Here is a 17,369-nt window from a genome sequence, read left to right as displayed (position 1 = left end):
GGAAATACAAAAGTGTTTAGAGTGGATCCCAGTTTAAAACTTGTTACAAAACTGGTGCAAGAGTCAAATACAGAAGAAACTCTGGTTGATGGTTGTTCTTTTACTTCACGACGGTATCGGAGCACCATCATTATATTAAGATATTTTTAGTACAAATTCTGGTATTGTGACAACACTGCTGTACAATGCCTCTGGCGGCCATAAAGACGAAATAGCCTTTCACTGTGAGTCTGGGTAGCAGCAGCTCGGTGTTGGAGTGTGTCACTGGAGTGTGTTTACATTGTGTGACAGAGCCTGTGGGGTGCTGGCTAATGAAAGTCAGGCACAGTGGTACTCTGACAGCACACAGGGACCCCTGGGGGGCCCTGACAGTGAGCTAAAGGCAGACGAGGCGGTATCAGGGAGGGGATAAGGGAAGGCAGACACTCTGGAGCGGTGAGACAGACAAAGTATCAGATTTATACAGTGGTAAATGCACATACACCCACACAAAGTGTAGAGAGACAAGGACAGACACCTGGAGACTACGGGGAACTTTTTCATTCTCATTTACCACCAATGACTGTGTACAACGTTTGTGCCAGGTTTTGCTTAAACGGCAATTAACACATAAATAGATGTACTGTATTAGATACATTTTCCAGGATTTAGTTATGTGCCTGATTTGGAATTAGGAAATATTTGCCCTCAAAATGTAAGTTTGTTAATTATTGCAATGATCCATCAGGAACATCTTTTATCTTCTATCACAAAGCTATACAAGAGCAGGCCCAGTGCTTCAGAATACATTTTTCATCACGCAGTTAAACACTGATGTAGGTAGGTGTGTGTGTGTGTGTGGGGGGGACGGGACGGGACCTGACTGTCTTTTGAAAAGCTTCTTCAGCATCTAACCAGGTAGTCACTGAGTCACCTCACCTAAGCTGGGTGCTATGGTGCAGTAAAACATATTATTTTACTGCCGCTTTTACTAGTGAAATTTGTGATTTATGGGATTCTGAACTATGTAGGTCATACTTAATTTACAGGTAACACTGTGGGAAAACAACCACTCTTTTCTCTATGCTTACAAAGATAAACCCCTAAATAGCCAATTTTATGACCACATCTGCAGGCAAATCTAACAGAATCATACAATTCTGTCTTCAATATTTGATAGGTGTGCTGCCTAACCAAGATTGGAGGCATGGAAATGTTTACTGTACATTGAGTCTGGCTTCCCATGCCATTTCCCTCTGTCTCCCTGCCTGGCATGCAGGCCTCATTAACATCGACCTCATCTCTCGCACCGCTTGCTGACCTTTAATTATTCCAGTGATCCTGCTGGCTCTTCACAGCGGTAACCCAGTGCAACTGATAAACCACAGTGCCATGGGTATGCAACAGATAGAGAGTATGCAACGGTGTACTAAGAAAAAGCAACTGTTCACGCATAATAAACACACATTAGTCGCTGCAGACTAAGAATGTTCTCATTTATGTCTTCCTCATCACATGCATCTCTTATGGCTTATACATCTGATTCATGGTTTCATATCATCGTATGTCATTTGCCTACAAGATAAATTCTAAAGTGATGGATGCGATGGATTCCTCAAAGAGAAAGCAATGCAAAGGAGCTGCAAAACAAAACACAGAACTATTAAATACTTTTTAGATTCCGATTAAGGAGCTGTAGAGTGCTTAAATGAAAACACAGCAACCAAATTAAATCTAACAGTTACTTCCATATATTCCATCACACCAGAATGCAGTGCTACAGTTTCTAAGCATATGTTGCTACAAACAGACTGCCACAGTCTCATTAGCAGGGGGATTTTTTAATGATCCAATGTAAATGTATCAAAGAATCAGAAACACAGAGAGGTTGCTCTGCAGTAAATTTGTTGCCTGTCCACAGGCAAATCCAACAATATGATATCTTCAATTTTGTTCTAAAGCCCTGGGTGATACCTTACAGGTACAATATTAATAACACCTCACATTATAGAACGATTGGAAGCAACTTGCCTATTAGATTATGTTTTATCATTTGTGCTAAACTAACATTTTGGTCAGAGGGTGGTGTGTCCAGATTGGAAAATATTCATCTAATGACATCCAACTGAGTGATTAAACAGATCAATCAAAATGTATTCAAATAGCCAAAGATGTAATTGAAACACATCTGGATTAGCATAAAATGAAATATATCATGGAATTGCTGCATTGTGTGGCAATTCAACTATGACAAAGTAAAACAGAGAAGCACAGCTTTCATTCTTTACACTACCCCTGCATAGTGCCTGTCTAACACTTTTTTTTTCTGCACAAAAAAGCACCACTACAAAAGACAAGGGACCCAGTTGTCATGTCAAATTGTGAACACTGTGATGACCAATTGATTTAAGCCAGAGCCACATTCTCCAAGTCGTTTCAGCACTATGAGAGCACACAAAGTCACAGGGATTATGCCTTCGACAAACAATGAAATGCTTCTTTAGTGTCAGACAGGAGCCACAGGGCTCTCTCAATTCAACCATTTTTTTTTTTTTTTTTTTTTTTACTGTTCTAGCTTGCTGACATACATTGCTAAGTGAAACATTTCAGTCCAGTTTGAAAACGTAAAACTCTAGATTGTGATAACCTAGTGTATATAAGTAGCATGGTCACACTAACAGTGGCAAAACCCATACTCCTAAACGTATCATTCATGTCAAGAGATTACAATAGCATGCTAATAGAGCCTATGGTTATGATTGCTGATGTATAAGAGCATGAAGCGCTGCATAGGGAGAAGGTTGGGTTATAAAACACAAGACTTTTGTCCCGGGAATACCACATAAGGGGACCGGTGTTTTAACCCAAACCACAGTCTTTTTTCTAATCTTAACTAGTCGTTTTGCTGCCTGACCTTAACTGTCGTCACCACATGACAGTCATTTTTTTTGACTAAACTTAACGGCAACGGCTGCTGAAACAACCAGGATCTCACGGCACTCTCCACCAACTCACAGTAACACTTTTCTCATCTAAATTTAACTGTAAAGACTGCTAAACTTAACTGTCACGTGACTGGTTATTAAGTAACAGGCCGGTGCTCGCTGTAATTTCATATGATATTATACAAATTGTTGAGCCTAAGTTTTTGTTCGATATTAACATGTTCCGTTCATGAGAATGCATGGAGCAGGTACATCCATCTCTGTCTACCTGTATGAGAGATTTCCTCTTTTAGTTACATCGAGCTGCTACCTTCCCTAATCCTCATTCAAAGTTGTATGTTAAATTAATCATGAACACAGTTTAATGTGGATATTTTCAGACCTTATAGACGCATAAAATCAACTGTGGAATAGAGCCATTTTGTACCATCGTCTGCATCGGTTTGGTTGATAATGCAGCTGTAGCTCAGGCACCGGCTTTAATAAGACATTTAGCTTATGCTAATGAAAAAATTGCTTCCCTCTTAGCTCCAGGACAGTGTTGTATGATGAGGTCAATGGAGATGGCAGTGTGAATCTAATTGCTAAATTGGTGTAAAAGGCACAGCACCTATCCTGTTTATTATTTAGAATCAGCAATGTTTTCACAGATGTGAAGGAACATACTCTTACTTCAAACTGCTACAAAGGACACAAGTTTAAATATGCATGATGCCGAAGCACTATATAAAGGCAATGCAGGACTGGTGGTGCACCAGGTTTATTAGCGGTGTCTATAATTTGATAATGAAGACTTTGACTAAAGTACATGGACGTTTTTCCTCACATTTTGCTGCTTTAAGGCGGCTAAGTAAATTTTCACTCTTCACACTTTAAATTAGAGCACTGTAGTGCTTAACAGCTTCTCTGCCTCCAGGGCCCATCATCATGTCTGTCAACTTTTATGGATTATCCATTTCCTAAACCTGCAGTCTCTTTGGGCAGTGTTTGCCATTCTATTTTCACCACCCTCAGAAAATCACCCAGCAACGTGAATAATTGAAAACATAAAGTTCAGCTTACAAAAAAGGCCTAGTGCTATTTATCTGTTGCTTTTTCCAAATAAAGAAAGATCTGGTTTAAAGTGCAAGACAGAGAAATAAAATGTCCAACATGACAAGAGAATGTCAGGAGTCCTGAAGATGAAAGAGTGGTATGTCTCATCTTTGTCTGAGTTAGAGGAAGCTGTTTATCTGCCTGACAGACTAAGTGCAAGATTTTGATTCTGTGTAATTTGATGTAAATGTACAATCCTGTTGCAAGCAAATTTTCTCAAAATCTCAAAATTACGCTGCTGGGCGTGTCAAGACTTGACAGCACTTTCTTTCATATAATTTTTTTTGTTGATTTGCTGTCACTTGTTGTGTAAAAGCAGAATGGTAAAACATAACCAACAACAAGACTAACACATGAACCACATTTCTTTTAAGATAGAGATCAAGTCTTCAAGGATGGGTCAATGTATTAAATGTTAGAAATGAGGAAGATGTTCTACCAAGGCATTCAGTGTGTGTTGGGCTTCATTCAGAATAGTAGGTGATAATGTAGAAATATAGTAGATAGAAATCCCTAAAACAACTGTTTGCACCGCACACAGAGACAGAAACAAATGGACATACGCACAAATGCACACAATACCTTTCTATCACACACAAAGGTGTATGTACACACACACACACACACACACACACACACACACACACACACACACACACACACACACACACACAAATAGCTTGCTGGTTCAATTTATTTATAGAGTGCAGATCAATCTCAGGGTGTGAATTAAAGTAGTTAAAATGGAAGAGAATAAATGTCAGATTCGTTGAAGAAAATGTCAAAATGCCAGAGTGCAAATCATGCTGGAACGGTTGTTGTATACAACTTCTTTTTATACGTGTGCATATGGAAATGGACTATTTAAATAAAAAAAAAAGAGGAGGACGTGGTTCTGGTACCTTCAATATGAAGAAGTTGTGTATACTCACTCACAAACACACAAAGTAAATTAAGAAAGAAATGCTTCCCTTAGCTACAAGTTTGTGGATTATGGGAAAGTCGGGAGGTGTGGCCACACTACATAAACATTGTGTGTGCTTCGTTAATTAAAAAAAAACATCCAGAATCTATTTATGAGAAGAGAAAATAAATATAACAAGATAAAGGCAGACAACTTCATTTGGTTGGGAAAGGTTCATTGCTAACACTTCAGTTTCACTTTTAAAGTTAAATGGATGGCATTGTTGATGCAGAGGAGAAAAAAAAAGAGAAAGAAAGGCACTGGAGAAATAAAAATCAATTGGTAAAAACACTTAATACTGTATTGCATCAACTTTAAGGCCGCGGACAGGGTTGACACAAGCAACAATGTTAAGGGACACAATGCAAGGGCCGTTTCTTGCATTCAAGAGAAACATAACCTGTAATTCAAATAATGTAAGGTGATGCTAATGCAAGTTGCAGAGTTACGTTTAAAGAAAGGTAAATGCAAACACTGCTAAACAACTACACATGAAGAAGTAGTGAACATATAGCAGTAACGGCAATGATGTTCATCTGGTAACTAGCTGTCAACACCTGCTGGCTGATCACCAGTTAACTTTGTGTGCAACCCTATCTTCTCTAAGCTCATATACAACTAATTTGCAGTGACTATTTTTGTTTTGGAAAATTTTACATTAGAGCAGAAAAACACAATTGTTTATTCAATTTGTTACATTTCTGCTCTTGTATTTTCTTTTTTTAAAGGCTAAAAAAAAGCCACCACACTCCATACTCCAGGTATGCACACTTACTACAGTAACATCCAAAGCTTCATAGACCTGCAGTATTTGGTTATGGTTGCGAAGGTATGATTGGGAAATTTCAATTTGTGGAAGGGCTTTAGTAAAAATTCAATTATCAAATTTTTTTTTTCAAACGTTTAGTCAGTGCGCTTTTATGTTTGCTAGCTTGCATTAACATGCGCTTGTCTTTTATTAACTATGTATCAACCCTTAATCCACTTACCCCAGGGTGGGAGGATGGCATGCACGTTAGGAGGGAGGGAATGTTATAGAGGTTTGGGGATGGGAGTTGGGAAGACAAGCACACACCTTCAGTGTGGGACACAGGCAAAGAGATCTCCATGCAAGCAGCGGACTGGGCCTTGCGGAAGGGCGGTCGGCCAGGGCCTCTGCGGGTAAGCCGTGGCCCCTCGGGACCCATCGGGACACGAGGCTTCCCTGTCGAGCACGACTGGGAGGTGGGACTAGTGCAATGTCCATTGACATGATCTGTAACAACGGCAAAGCATTAGCAAACAATGCAAGGAGGGAAATAAAACTTTCAAACATATTCTAATCCATCTTCATATGTCGTTCAGTCTAATTAAAAACCTCTTGTTTCATTAAAACTAAGGAATATCTTTAAATGAGGGGAGATAATTCGACTCATTCATAACACCGTTTTCAAAGAAATACCTGGAGCTTTCTCACCATATTTGGAGATTTTGCTATCTGTTTAAAAAATGTAGACTCAAACCCATTATTGTATTACTTGACCTATGAAGATGAATATTTTGCAGTGTTAGAGCAGCAAGCCAATGTTGAAAATCAGATTGTCAACAAGATAGATGGTGGTGAGGGAGCAAGGGAAAGAGTGGGTGAGTGACAAGGGCAGGAGAGTGGTTTGTAGTAACTATGAGCAGGGAGGAGAAAAAAGATGTTGGGGCAGCAGAAGAGAAAGCTAAATGCAGGGACAAATTGTGAGTGAAGTTTCATACGGTCTGTGCAAGGGAAAAGATATGAAAATCAAAAGAAAAAAAGGCTTGTTTCATCTCCACTTTGTGTCTTTTAATTGTATTGTATTGTTTTCATTAAGACCATTAGCTTTGTGATATAACTACCTATGGCAAAACATTACTAATGCAGGTCAAAGGAATTGTAAAAGAATCTAAAACAATATAATATGAGATTGTTTTTATTCTAATGCAAATTAGTACTTCAGGTAAGTTGGTTTGGCCACACAATCAGCTACAAATGGTGGTGACAAGAAACACTTGTTACTTTCTGGAATTGAAGCCTTCCATGGCCCCCCCTCATGGACTGAGTTTGTTGCAAGCTTTGTCCTTACTCAATGTACATTACTTGTGTGTGGGAAAAATAATTAGTTTAGAGCCAACCCGCCAATGAGAAGAGTAAAAAAAGCAGGATTGTGTGGACTGGGCACATCTGCCATTTTTTGCAGTAAAGTCTGGAAGACAAAAATGCTGCCAAGACAGCTGTAATTAACAGCTTCATGATACCTACTGCCTGAGTACTCTCATTCTCACATGTCTTGAGGGACAAGTAAATAAAACAGTGCACTTTTCTTTAATGACATCCTTGTCACAGTCAAACCAGTCCTCTCTCCTCTCTGAGAATTATCTTATGTAGAGACTCATGAAGCATGAGAATAAACAGCATTATGCTAATTAGTAAAAACATGACAGTGTTCCCTTGTCAGTGTTCAAAGTGAAGATGAAAAACTCCAGGGTGCCACCCAGTCCACGTAAAACATTCAGCCAGTTTCACAGCAGGACGGACCGAGGCAATGCAGGGATTGAAAACTGCAGGTGATATTGGACCAACCAATACCAGTGCCGTATTATGACCCTGTTGTGTATTTTTCTTAATGTTTTGTAACTGGGAAAATTAAACAGAGATGCAGCAAATACGTCATATTCCTCGAAATGTTCTGCAGGAAACTGGTGCACAGCAGAACGAATGGCACTGTGCCCTGGCACAGATTACGGCACTCATCCCTCGAGTGTGCACACGCTTGCACACACACACACGCACAAACAAACAGTAATACTCTTATAGTTTGTTGTCCTAACCCACAGCTGTAAATATTGTTGCTATTAACAAGGTAAAACATGAATTACATATTTCCCCCGTTTTACTGACATGCATCCTTTTGACACTTAGAACGCTCTCTTTTTGATCATACTAAAATATATGACAAGGAAAAAAAGTTTAAGGTTGATCTTCTAAAAGGGTTAGGGTTAGGGTTAAGGTGGAATTTTAAATTTGATTTAATGTTCTCGATGCCACTATTGCTTCAACTAAATATAATGCAGGGTTGACAGAATACAATCATAAGAAAGGTCATTAAATGAGGCAAGTCACAGGAATGAGTAGACACTGGCACATTTTGTGTTAATGGAGCAGACGTTTTTAAAAGGGACAGCATGTATGAAGCAGCAGTCTGCAAAAGCAGAGTAAAGGGAAACCTGAGATTGTGAAGTGTATGTACAGCAGTAGAGATGTATAGGAGTAGGGGTGATGCGCTCAGTATTTACAATGCAGATGATCCAGTCAAAATGGAGAAAAGACTGTTTAAGAGAGAAATGATCCAGTTACAATGAGAGACGTAGCAAGTGATCCAATCCCTGTAGACCACGGCTGTCAATGGAGTAAAGGTTGTGTAAAATCAGGAGATGGTCCAATCATGATAAAGTGATAGAAAACCTCAAATTTAAATATGGGCATGAGTTACAAATCACCTTTATAAACACTTGCAAAATGTAGAAGAAAGGAATACAGGAGATTTAATTCAAATCAAAAGTCTTTAAGGGGAAAAATGAACAAACACTTCAGTCCGACAGTCTTGTGGACTGGTTGAACAGGAGGAGAGAGTAACAAGAAACTGAAAGAAGAAAGTTTGAGTGAGAATAAAAACTACTAAAGCAACATAAAAACCTACAAAACATGATAAAAGCAGAAACTAAATGACTCAACGCAATCAAGTGAAAACTGCTGGCTTTCGCCTACCGTACCAAGATCAGTCTTAAGATCTGTTGGCAGACTTAACTTTCTGCCGGGTCCCTTTACTGAAACAAAAGAATAGGAAACAAAGCACCAGTTAATCCCTTTAAATGAAAAAATAAAACAAAAAACACAAGGAAATAAAGAAGGAGTAATCTAAATCAAACAAAAAACAAACTAAAAACAAAGAAAATGGAAATCATTCAAATAAACAAATAACCAGAACATGCAGAGGCAGGCATATTTCAAAATGCATGCTCCGTTGTTGTCCCAGGCCAGTGTTCCCAGCTATCTCTCCAAGATTAATAATACCTATACCGGGCCAAATTAACAGTCCAATTTATCCACATTCTGAGTTATGGTTATTGTCTTGTACGGCTGCACCATGGCAAGACAACTTATTTAATTTACTCTGGATGTCAAACTTGAGTCCCACCATCTGCACTCTCTCAAATTTGAGTAATCCTGCCAAAAGGTCTTTATTGAAATATGTCGGTTTTAAATACAATCTTTGTTCTGCTTAAATGTCCCAGTAAAATCAGATTTTCTAAGGCCTGGGATGTCTGACATATAAGCACAAATAAACAGGGTGACACCACAGGGTGTCAATACAAAAATCACAGTCAGACACTGAAGGCAACAAAATAACTTGTTAAAACATTTTGCAAGCATTTTGCAGTAAGTAGAGAACTGCAAAGGTCGAACTTGAGATGTTATGAGTCAGTTTCCCTCTCAAAAAGAAGGCAATATGTCATTGTTTTCTTTGTGTTGAATGATTAACTTGACATGTGGAAGACACAGGATGGCGTTTACATGACAATTGATACATTTCAGTGTGATCATGAATCGGCGTTATTTATAATTCTCCCATTTAAGATTTCGAAAATTCATCAAAGGAATCAATGAGGATTTCTTTGAAAAAAAGAATGATACCTCAAGGTTTCAATCCTTCTGCCATAGAATACCATGAAAAAAAAATAGTACAGCAGAGGACAAAGGGCCTACTGGCGTAGATGGTAGAATTGTTTTTAATCTATTGTAATGTAGTACAGCAAGACTCCATTTATATTTTGCGTTCATTTGCTGTGAAGGAACATGTAGTCTGCTCAGTATCAAAGGGTCATTTTCAGATACACTAAATTAGGGTGTTATGGTACTCTAACTAAATTTATCAATCAATGAATTTCTGTTTCCATTTTTTTCCCTTTCTGATTAGCGTTTCTAATGTGATAATAGATGAGCTCTGTGGTGTGTGTGTGTGTGTGTGTGTGTGTGTGTGTGTGTGTGTGTGTGTGTGTGTTTGTGTGTGTGATCTTGATAATAAACTGTGGTGACTAGATGATGCTTCAACCAAATAAGCAGTGTTAGGGATACAATGACAGAAGGAAATGTTCTCATAATAAACCTGTTACACACAGATGTTCCTCTGTTTAATAGCTCAGTGGCTACATTGGCGCTTCATACAATGGATTTTAATCAAAATAAGAGATGGGATTGCTCTGCGGAGGCAAAGTTTTTTTTGTTAAATAAAGTAAAGTAAATATGAACAATATCCAACTAAACATTCATTACCTTGTGTTTTTTCAGCTACAGTATGTGCAAACCTTGAGCAACACCACCATTTTGTGTCTAAATATGGCAATGTTAATAAATCATATACCGTACATTACTTTTGTGTTCAATCATTCTTGTGTGCTTTCTTTTCATGGCTGGAGTACCTTGTACCCCAAGCTGGTATCTTGTTGTTGGTATCTTTATGTGACAATATAAAAATACTTCTCTGACAACACTTTACAGACTAACACCGTTTGTGACCTTAGTCGTCCGTGCATTATTCTGTGATTTGAAATATTCCTTGCGCAATCCTAGGAGAATGGTTTTTTTTTAAACCACATTTTAGGCAGTGTGTTCCACCTCATAAATTGTTTTTGTGAGTCCACAGATGTCTGCTGTGTGTCCAGAATTCTTAAACTTTTGTCCAAGGTAAAAACGTTTAAATCCAACATTTCTGTGCTTCTTCTCTGTTGCGCACACCGGAGATATTGAATTTGAATGTTGGTTTCACCACAGGCAAACCGTCATGTACAGTGTACAACTCATGCTTTTGAACATGAAACCCGCTGTTTTAAGAGGTAAAGATTAAGAGGTAAACCATGAATCCATGCTAGTATCTCTGTGAGGCGGTGCTGTAAGGTAGAAGTTAACGTCCGCTTAGTCAGTAGGCTTCATCCTCTGGGGATCCTGAATGTCTGTTCAAAATCACTGCAGTCCATTCAAGAATTGTGAGATCGGACCGAAGTTATATACCCAGCAGACCTACTGATAAACACATTGCGAGCATGGCTAAAAATAGTGTTTTTTTTTTTTTTTCTGAGGTTTGCGTAGGGGAACAAATGGAGCTAATATTTGACTTGGTCAAGCCACAACAGTGATACAACAGCAAAGCAAGCGGAACTGATATTTGTCAGCACTGCAGCCGGCAATGCAGTGGGCACCATGCAGTTAGTTATTGAAATTGAAACAAGACAGTGATGAACGTTAGCCGAGAAGACAACAGGATGGAGATTGTGGGTCTATTGACACACAGTCAGAAAGACACAATGAGAGAGATTCCGAGTGCCACAGTCTGGTACAGTAGCATGTTGCCTTCTAGTGACAAAGAGGTGTCGGCATAATGATTGACGTCACAGCGAATAAAGCACTAAGGGCACTGACGAGTGAGTGTGAGAAGTGCCAGGCTGGAATACCACCCCTTCCCCTCCCCAAGCCTGCCTGCCTTCCTTGCAGTATTGCCAATGATGATCCAAGTTCAAAGCCCAGAGCTGGCACACACAACAAACAACCCAATCTAACCCCCCCCCCCCCCCTGCAGCTTGCAGTAGAGAGATAATGCAAGACCAGCAGTTGCACAAAGGCATGAAACACAGACAGTCTACTCCTAGAAACACAGACCCTGTCAGCTTGTTTACACTGCAAGCAACTTGGTTGATGGCTCATTCTGTTGCGACCAATCATGAAGGTTGGTAAACTCCAACATATATGTGTAGGTAATAATAATAATAATAATAATAATAATAATATTTTGGGGAAACAAAAAAATAAAGAAAATCTGCCTTGCTCTTGACTATAATATTTCTTTGTTGCTTTGTAAGGTACGAATGTGCCTCTGATCGTGTTGCTTACAGTGTGGAAGCAGAGTTAGCATGCAAGGTGCAACATTAAGCCTACCACCTGTCCAAAAAAAGCTAAGTAATTCCCCTCCCTTGTTGCATTATTGCCATACAGGAAAAACCACAAGCAGATGTCCACAAAGAGGTTGAAATCTGTGAGACATCCCTCCTCTTACCATTATCCAGCAAGTAAAAGACTGGACTGCAGTGGCTGGCTCTCAGACTGACCACAGGCTCTGGCAGGACGCGTGGGTCATTGTGAAGGGAGGTTGAGTAATGAACTGGAATAGGAGATCCAACAGAACAGACACAGACTTTTCAGGGCAACAGGGGAGAGACAAACACAATGGGTAAACTGGGGAAAAAAAGAGACTTGCAGGTAACAGGAAAGAAAACTATTGAGAGGATATGAAAACGGGTTATTAAGAAACACACTATTCCACCAGCAAAATGACCCTCACAAGTTTCAACAACAACGGCTATTACTATCACAAACAACAACACTATTACTTCTACTACAACTACTTTTACTACACATGATCACCATAACTTCTAACAACACAATTACTAGTGTAAGTATTTCTAAGTGTCTCCACCAGCTCCATGATGGAAGTCAGTCTCCAGCTTTACTACATATATGTCCCTATGACCTAAAATGTCTTTTGATGTCATCATCCAATTTATTTAATTATAAATTAATTTTACTTTCCAAATATACACAACCTCTCTTTCTCCTTCCAACAAGTAAAGCTTAGATCAGGCCAAAAAAATCAACCGAGCCCCGCCAGACACATTTACCTTAATTATGAGCCTGAGCCTGATTTAAACCCGACAACATTTGAATATGTGGGCCGTTATAACTGAAGTTTTCAACTACAATTCTGAGTTGTTTGAACTACAGAAACCTGTTTAGAATTATCTTAATGAATAATGCACAAGGACAAAGCATATAAACTGCATTATTTGTTTATTCAGAATGGAACGGCAAATGGATCCGAATGAAGAAATGTAAAAAAAAAAAAGGCAGCAACATAATCAAAGCCCAGATACTATACAGGAGACTTTCTGGCCTCGGCCAACTAATTTATACTGTCCTTTGGCACAGTCTGCATGCCAACGCACTGGCCGACAATGCGCCGGATATAGGAGAGACCATATCTGCTGCTAAGGGACTTGTGAGATATCTGAAACAATCTGGCCTGGTCGCGCATTTATCGAAGACAGTGCTACAGATAAGGGAGACACGATATAGCACTTCACAATCAAGTCACTGCTGGAAATATAACCAGAGCTACGGCAGAAGCTTGGAGAGGCATTTAGCTTTCTCCGCTAATAAAGTAATGATTAAAAAAACACAAATGTTTAATCAAGGGCCAGGCCCAAGGATAAAGGCGGGAAATATCGGGCTCGAGCAGAGAATCTAAACTCTACTAACAAGGTGTTTAACCATTTCCATACATCTATTTCAAACAGACAACAAAATAATTCACCTCATCATTCCACGGTCCCACACCTGATACATGACTAAGACAAATGTTGGTTGCAATGTCATCAAAGAAAGAGAGGAAGTCCGCACAACAGCTGAATGCTCCGGAAAAATACTTTACAAACAGGATTTTTTCAAAAAGTAGTTTTCTAGAGGTTTCTGTTGTGCGTGCTTCACTCACTTTCTTTGAACATTTCTATGTCCTGCACCAGTATCTACATGGATGTACACAACATTGTCTTTTTTGCAATGCCATTAGCCATGATCATCATAACAGAAACTCAAACAATCCAGCGCTCTCCATTCACTTGGTACTGCGTGAAGAGGCCTTCTTTTCAATCCCACTTGCTTGAAAACAACTGAAAAATAAGTTACCACTCTAAAATGACATGCATACGATGCATGTTTTAGAAACTGTGAATAACTTTAACACATTTGAGCATTTTTAAGCATATCATACTAATATTTGTCAAACTAATTTAGTAAACATTGCATAGCTATACTGTTTTATTAACAGCAACACAATGCATACAGTAGGTTTTACTATGTAATTGGTAGTGCACCAGCAGGGTTTGGTTGAAAAACTGTTGGTAGACTTATTTTTAGTTTTATCAAGCCACCTGGAGTTGCATGGAGCTGAGCAGGTGGCACCAGTTCGACACACTGTTAAGTTTCAGCCATCACCTCCTCCCTTTCTCCCCTGACATGCTCACTGCTAAAAATATCCTGCCAGGTCAGGCACCGATCACTGGCTTCTCAGCTTGTTAGTCCATCTCAAAACTAGGCCCAGTCAAGTAAGCATTGTTACAGCCACGGCTCCCAGAGGAAAAGTAATGCATGACCCTAAACCAAAACAACAGATTTCAGGACATAAAAAAGAAGACAATAGAAGGGATGTGAAGGGAGACAGCGTTCAAGCAGGAGAAGGGCCAATTACTGGGCCTAATGACAAAAGGTAGATAAGAAAGGGTCAGGTAGAAGAGAGGGTGTGAAGGAGAGGAGAGACGGCTGCAGTTATTGACACACAGGGTGAATCAGGACAATGGTTGGCTTCCTTTATAAGCTGTCCACATTCTGTATGTGGCCTTGAACAGACACAGCACACCTGGTGTGCCAGGGGTGGCCAGAAAGCCTTTATGGCCACAGAAAAATGTGAAAGTTGACATTCAGAAGGAGGAAACAAACCATGAACTCTTCCCACAGCTGTGCTTCCTCATTTGTCTCCAGCCATAACTAGTTTTAATGGACTTTACGTCACTTTTCCATTAATATTGAAGATTGTTTTTTTTTAAACATTCACGCTGCTTTAACCATTGTTAACATTTCCATTTTTATTGCAATAGCAAATTCGGAAAATGCACTCAGCTCAGTAGAACAGCCCAACAAATCTACATCACGCTGTATCGTGCTGTCTGTTCTTATGCTTTTCCTCCATGTCTCTATAATTCTTCCTTTCTTCCATCTCTCTAAGTAGCAAATGACAGGCTTATAATGGGACAGATTGACATGACCTAGTCACATCACAATGCTGAAAGACTCTCTGCCAAGACAGCAAAGAGCATGTCCTGGTTTTGTTAGTCTGCTCTTCTTCTTATTAAGCTCAAAGGCAAGGCTGGAGAGTACAAAGAACAAGAACAGACAAAAAGGAAGGCTCAGTAATCACGCCACAGGTAAAAACTGTCTCAAAGAGGTCTACTTGCTACTGAACAAAACATGGATATCCTTTTCATGTGTGCAAGAAAAGGAAAACAGGAAGAGGAAGGGAAATGGTAAAATAGCTCTGCATTGCCATTCAATTAGCCATTTTAATTGGCATGATGATGAACATGAAGCTTTCTGCCTACATGGTTGTAACATAACAACACTGCTCACTTGCCTGTAACACAGTCCTTTATCACGAAGCAGTTAAATGTTTTGAAAGCCAAAAATCTCAGGACCAGTGATTTGTGAGTCGTTGAATCATTGTTGAGTCACACTGTTCAGCTTCCTGCAGATACAGTGCATTGGACTTTCTATGCTACAGGGCAACAGAATGCTTATGTATTTGCTATAACTACAAGTAAGCATTAATTGGAATTTTATGAAGATTTTATTTGTCCGTTTGTATAACTCCAGCCTTCAAAGGTTCCATGTAAATGAAAAAGCAAGACTCAATTTCAATAAACCAGGCTTTTGCTAACTGATGTTCTGCAGCACAACCAGATTCTGTGTATACATTACACTAAACAAAAGTAAGTGCTAAGTAGTACTTTGTATGTCTATGTCCATCTATCCACCTATTTTCAGCCGAGTAAGGACAGTGGTAGCAACAAGCTAAGCAAAGCAACCCAGACATCCTTTACACCAGCCACATCTTCCAGGTCCTACTGGGTTAACCTGAGGCATTCCCAGACCCCAAGAAATATACATAATCCCACCAGTGTGTTCAAGGGTCTGCCCCAGGGGATGCTCCCGGTTGAACATGCTCAGAGCGCCTTGACAGCGTGGCGTCTGAGAGTTATCTTGAAAAGACACAGTTCTATTCCATGCTCTTTATGGATACCTGAGCTGCCTGGCCAGGAGATTTTACACACACCATCCCTTCAGGGATTGCCTGGTTATTGGGAGGAAAGCATTGTCCCTGTGGCTCTAGGAAGAATTCCCTTGGACATCGTATCAGGTGAGGGGCTAGAGTATATGTCTTTTAAAGGCTAGGACCCACGAGGCCCATGTGTGCACAGTCCCGGCACCGTAACATTGAGCCAAGTGAGCTCACCACCTGTAAGGACCGGGGTAATGCTATGGTGTATTGCCAAATGGAGAGTGGGAAGCAGCAGTGCCCTTGGTGGCCTGAAACCTGTCATATTTTTTCAGAGGCATATGAAGTGCCTTAGTGCTGGCTAAAATCCCTAAAGCTTTCATTCTCTATAAAACACATCAGCCACATTGGAAATGTGCACACAATGGCACCACTATCATGGCCCAGCATTCACATACTCCTCAGGATACATGCAGGAATGTATCTCTGGCTAATGATGTCGTATTACACACAGATCAGCTGTGAGCCTTCCTTGTTTGTGAGAAAAACAATGTACCTCTGCTTAGTTCAAAGACATAATATTTTGAGTTCCCAAACATCCTCTACATCCCCCTTCGGAACCCATTTTCACAGAACTATTTCTGTAATTGCAAAGAGTTTCTTTACTTTCTTTCTGTTGGCAGCTTTCACAGATGGAGTGCAATTGCTGGGTGTTCAAACAGATACTGTTAAATTGATCTTCTTTTCTTTGTAAAATAGCTGAAAAACACAAATTTGCCATCAAGGCAAACATTAGAAAGAGATGTGACAGAGTATGTGTCTAAACTAAAGCCTTATAAAGCACACTGAACCTAGAAGACACAGCATGCGTGCTTGGCAGTGCCTAAAACACAGATTACACACTTAAAACCTTTCTCCATTTGACCTTTACATTGGGATAAAGTGTTTTCCCTCAACAGATACAAAAATGCCTTCTGGGAAATCTTCTCATCTCTCGCTCCCTCCATTATGCATTGCTGTTTATTCCTTTGCAATCACAAAAAAATTTCATTTGTCCCCTCTCCCATCATACAAACCTCAACACACTATAAACCACAATGTCTCTCATTGTTTAAAACATCATCTCTTGCATCCAACCTTTACATTATCTTCTGATCTATGATCATGAGCCATTGTCCTCTCATACTGCAGCTTATCTCTTGCGCTCAACCTCAAACCATCATATTCACCATCATACTGTATCTGTGATCCTAAAACGAATGAATAGAACATTAACTACAGATATTAAGGATATTTACATTATATTCTTCATTACACCATTCCCCTCTAACAAGGTATGTCTATTTCATTATACATCCTGTAGTTTTTAATGCAAGTCAAGCACCGCCACACACTCACACGCCAGCAAAACTGGAGGCAGTGCACGGGACATTTTTATGATAT

General features: G+C 39.6%; 1 protein-coding gene across 14 annotated transcripts in view; it reads right to left on the bottom strand.

Annotated features, from left to right (window-relative positions):
- Positions 1 to 17,369, bottom strand: part of LOC116698049 (syntaxin-binding protein 5-like) — an 83,601-nt gene that overhangs the window by 10,785 nt on the left and 55,447 nt on the right. For 3 of the 14 annotated variants that reach the window (XM_032529779.1, XM_032529783.1, XM_032529781.1), the window contains 3 exons: positions 12,099 to 12,203; positions 8,764 to 8,817; positions 6,059 to 6,238 (listed from right to left, as the gene is read on the bottom strand). The exons of 4 other annotated variants lie outside the window; for them this stretch is intronic. In XM_032529779.1, coding sequence (XP_032385670.1) covers positions 6,059 to 6,238; positions 8,764 to 8,817; positions 12,099 to 12,203 — 339 coding nt within the window. The remainder of the gene's footprint in view (positions 1 to 6,058; positions 6,239 to 8,763; positions 8,818 to 12,098; positions 12,204 to 17,369) is intronic. 7 more of the 14 variants (XM_032529786.1, XM_032529789.1, XM_032529788.1 and 4 more) reach the window with 3 other exon arrangements.

This window comes from Etheostoma spectabile, chromosome 11 (genome assembly GCF_008692095.1).
Source record: "Etheostoma spectabile isolate EspeVRDwgs_2016 chromosome 11, UIUC_Espe_1.0, whole genome shotgun sequence".
In the NCBI taxonomy this organism is placed as follows: domain Eukaryota; kingdom Metazoa; phylum Chordata; class Actinopteri; order Perciformes; family Percidae; genus Etheostoma; species Etheostoma spectabile.
Note: the sequence above shows the minus strand (reverse complement) of the source record. Positions and strands in the feature narration are given on the sequence as shown.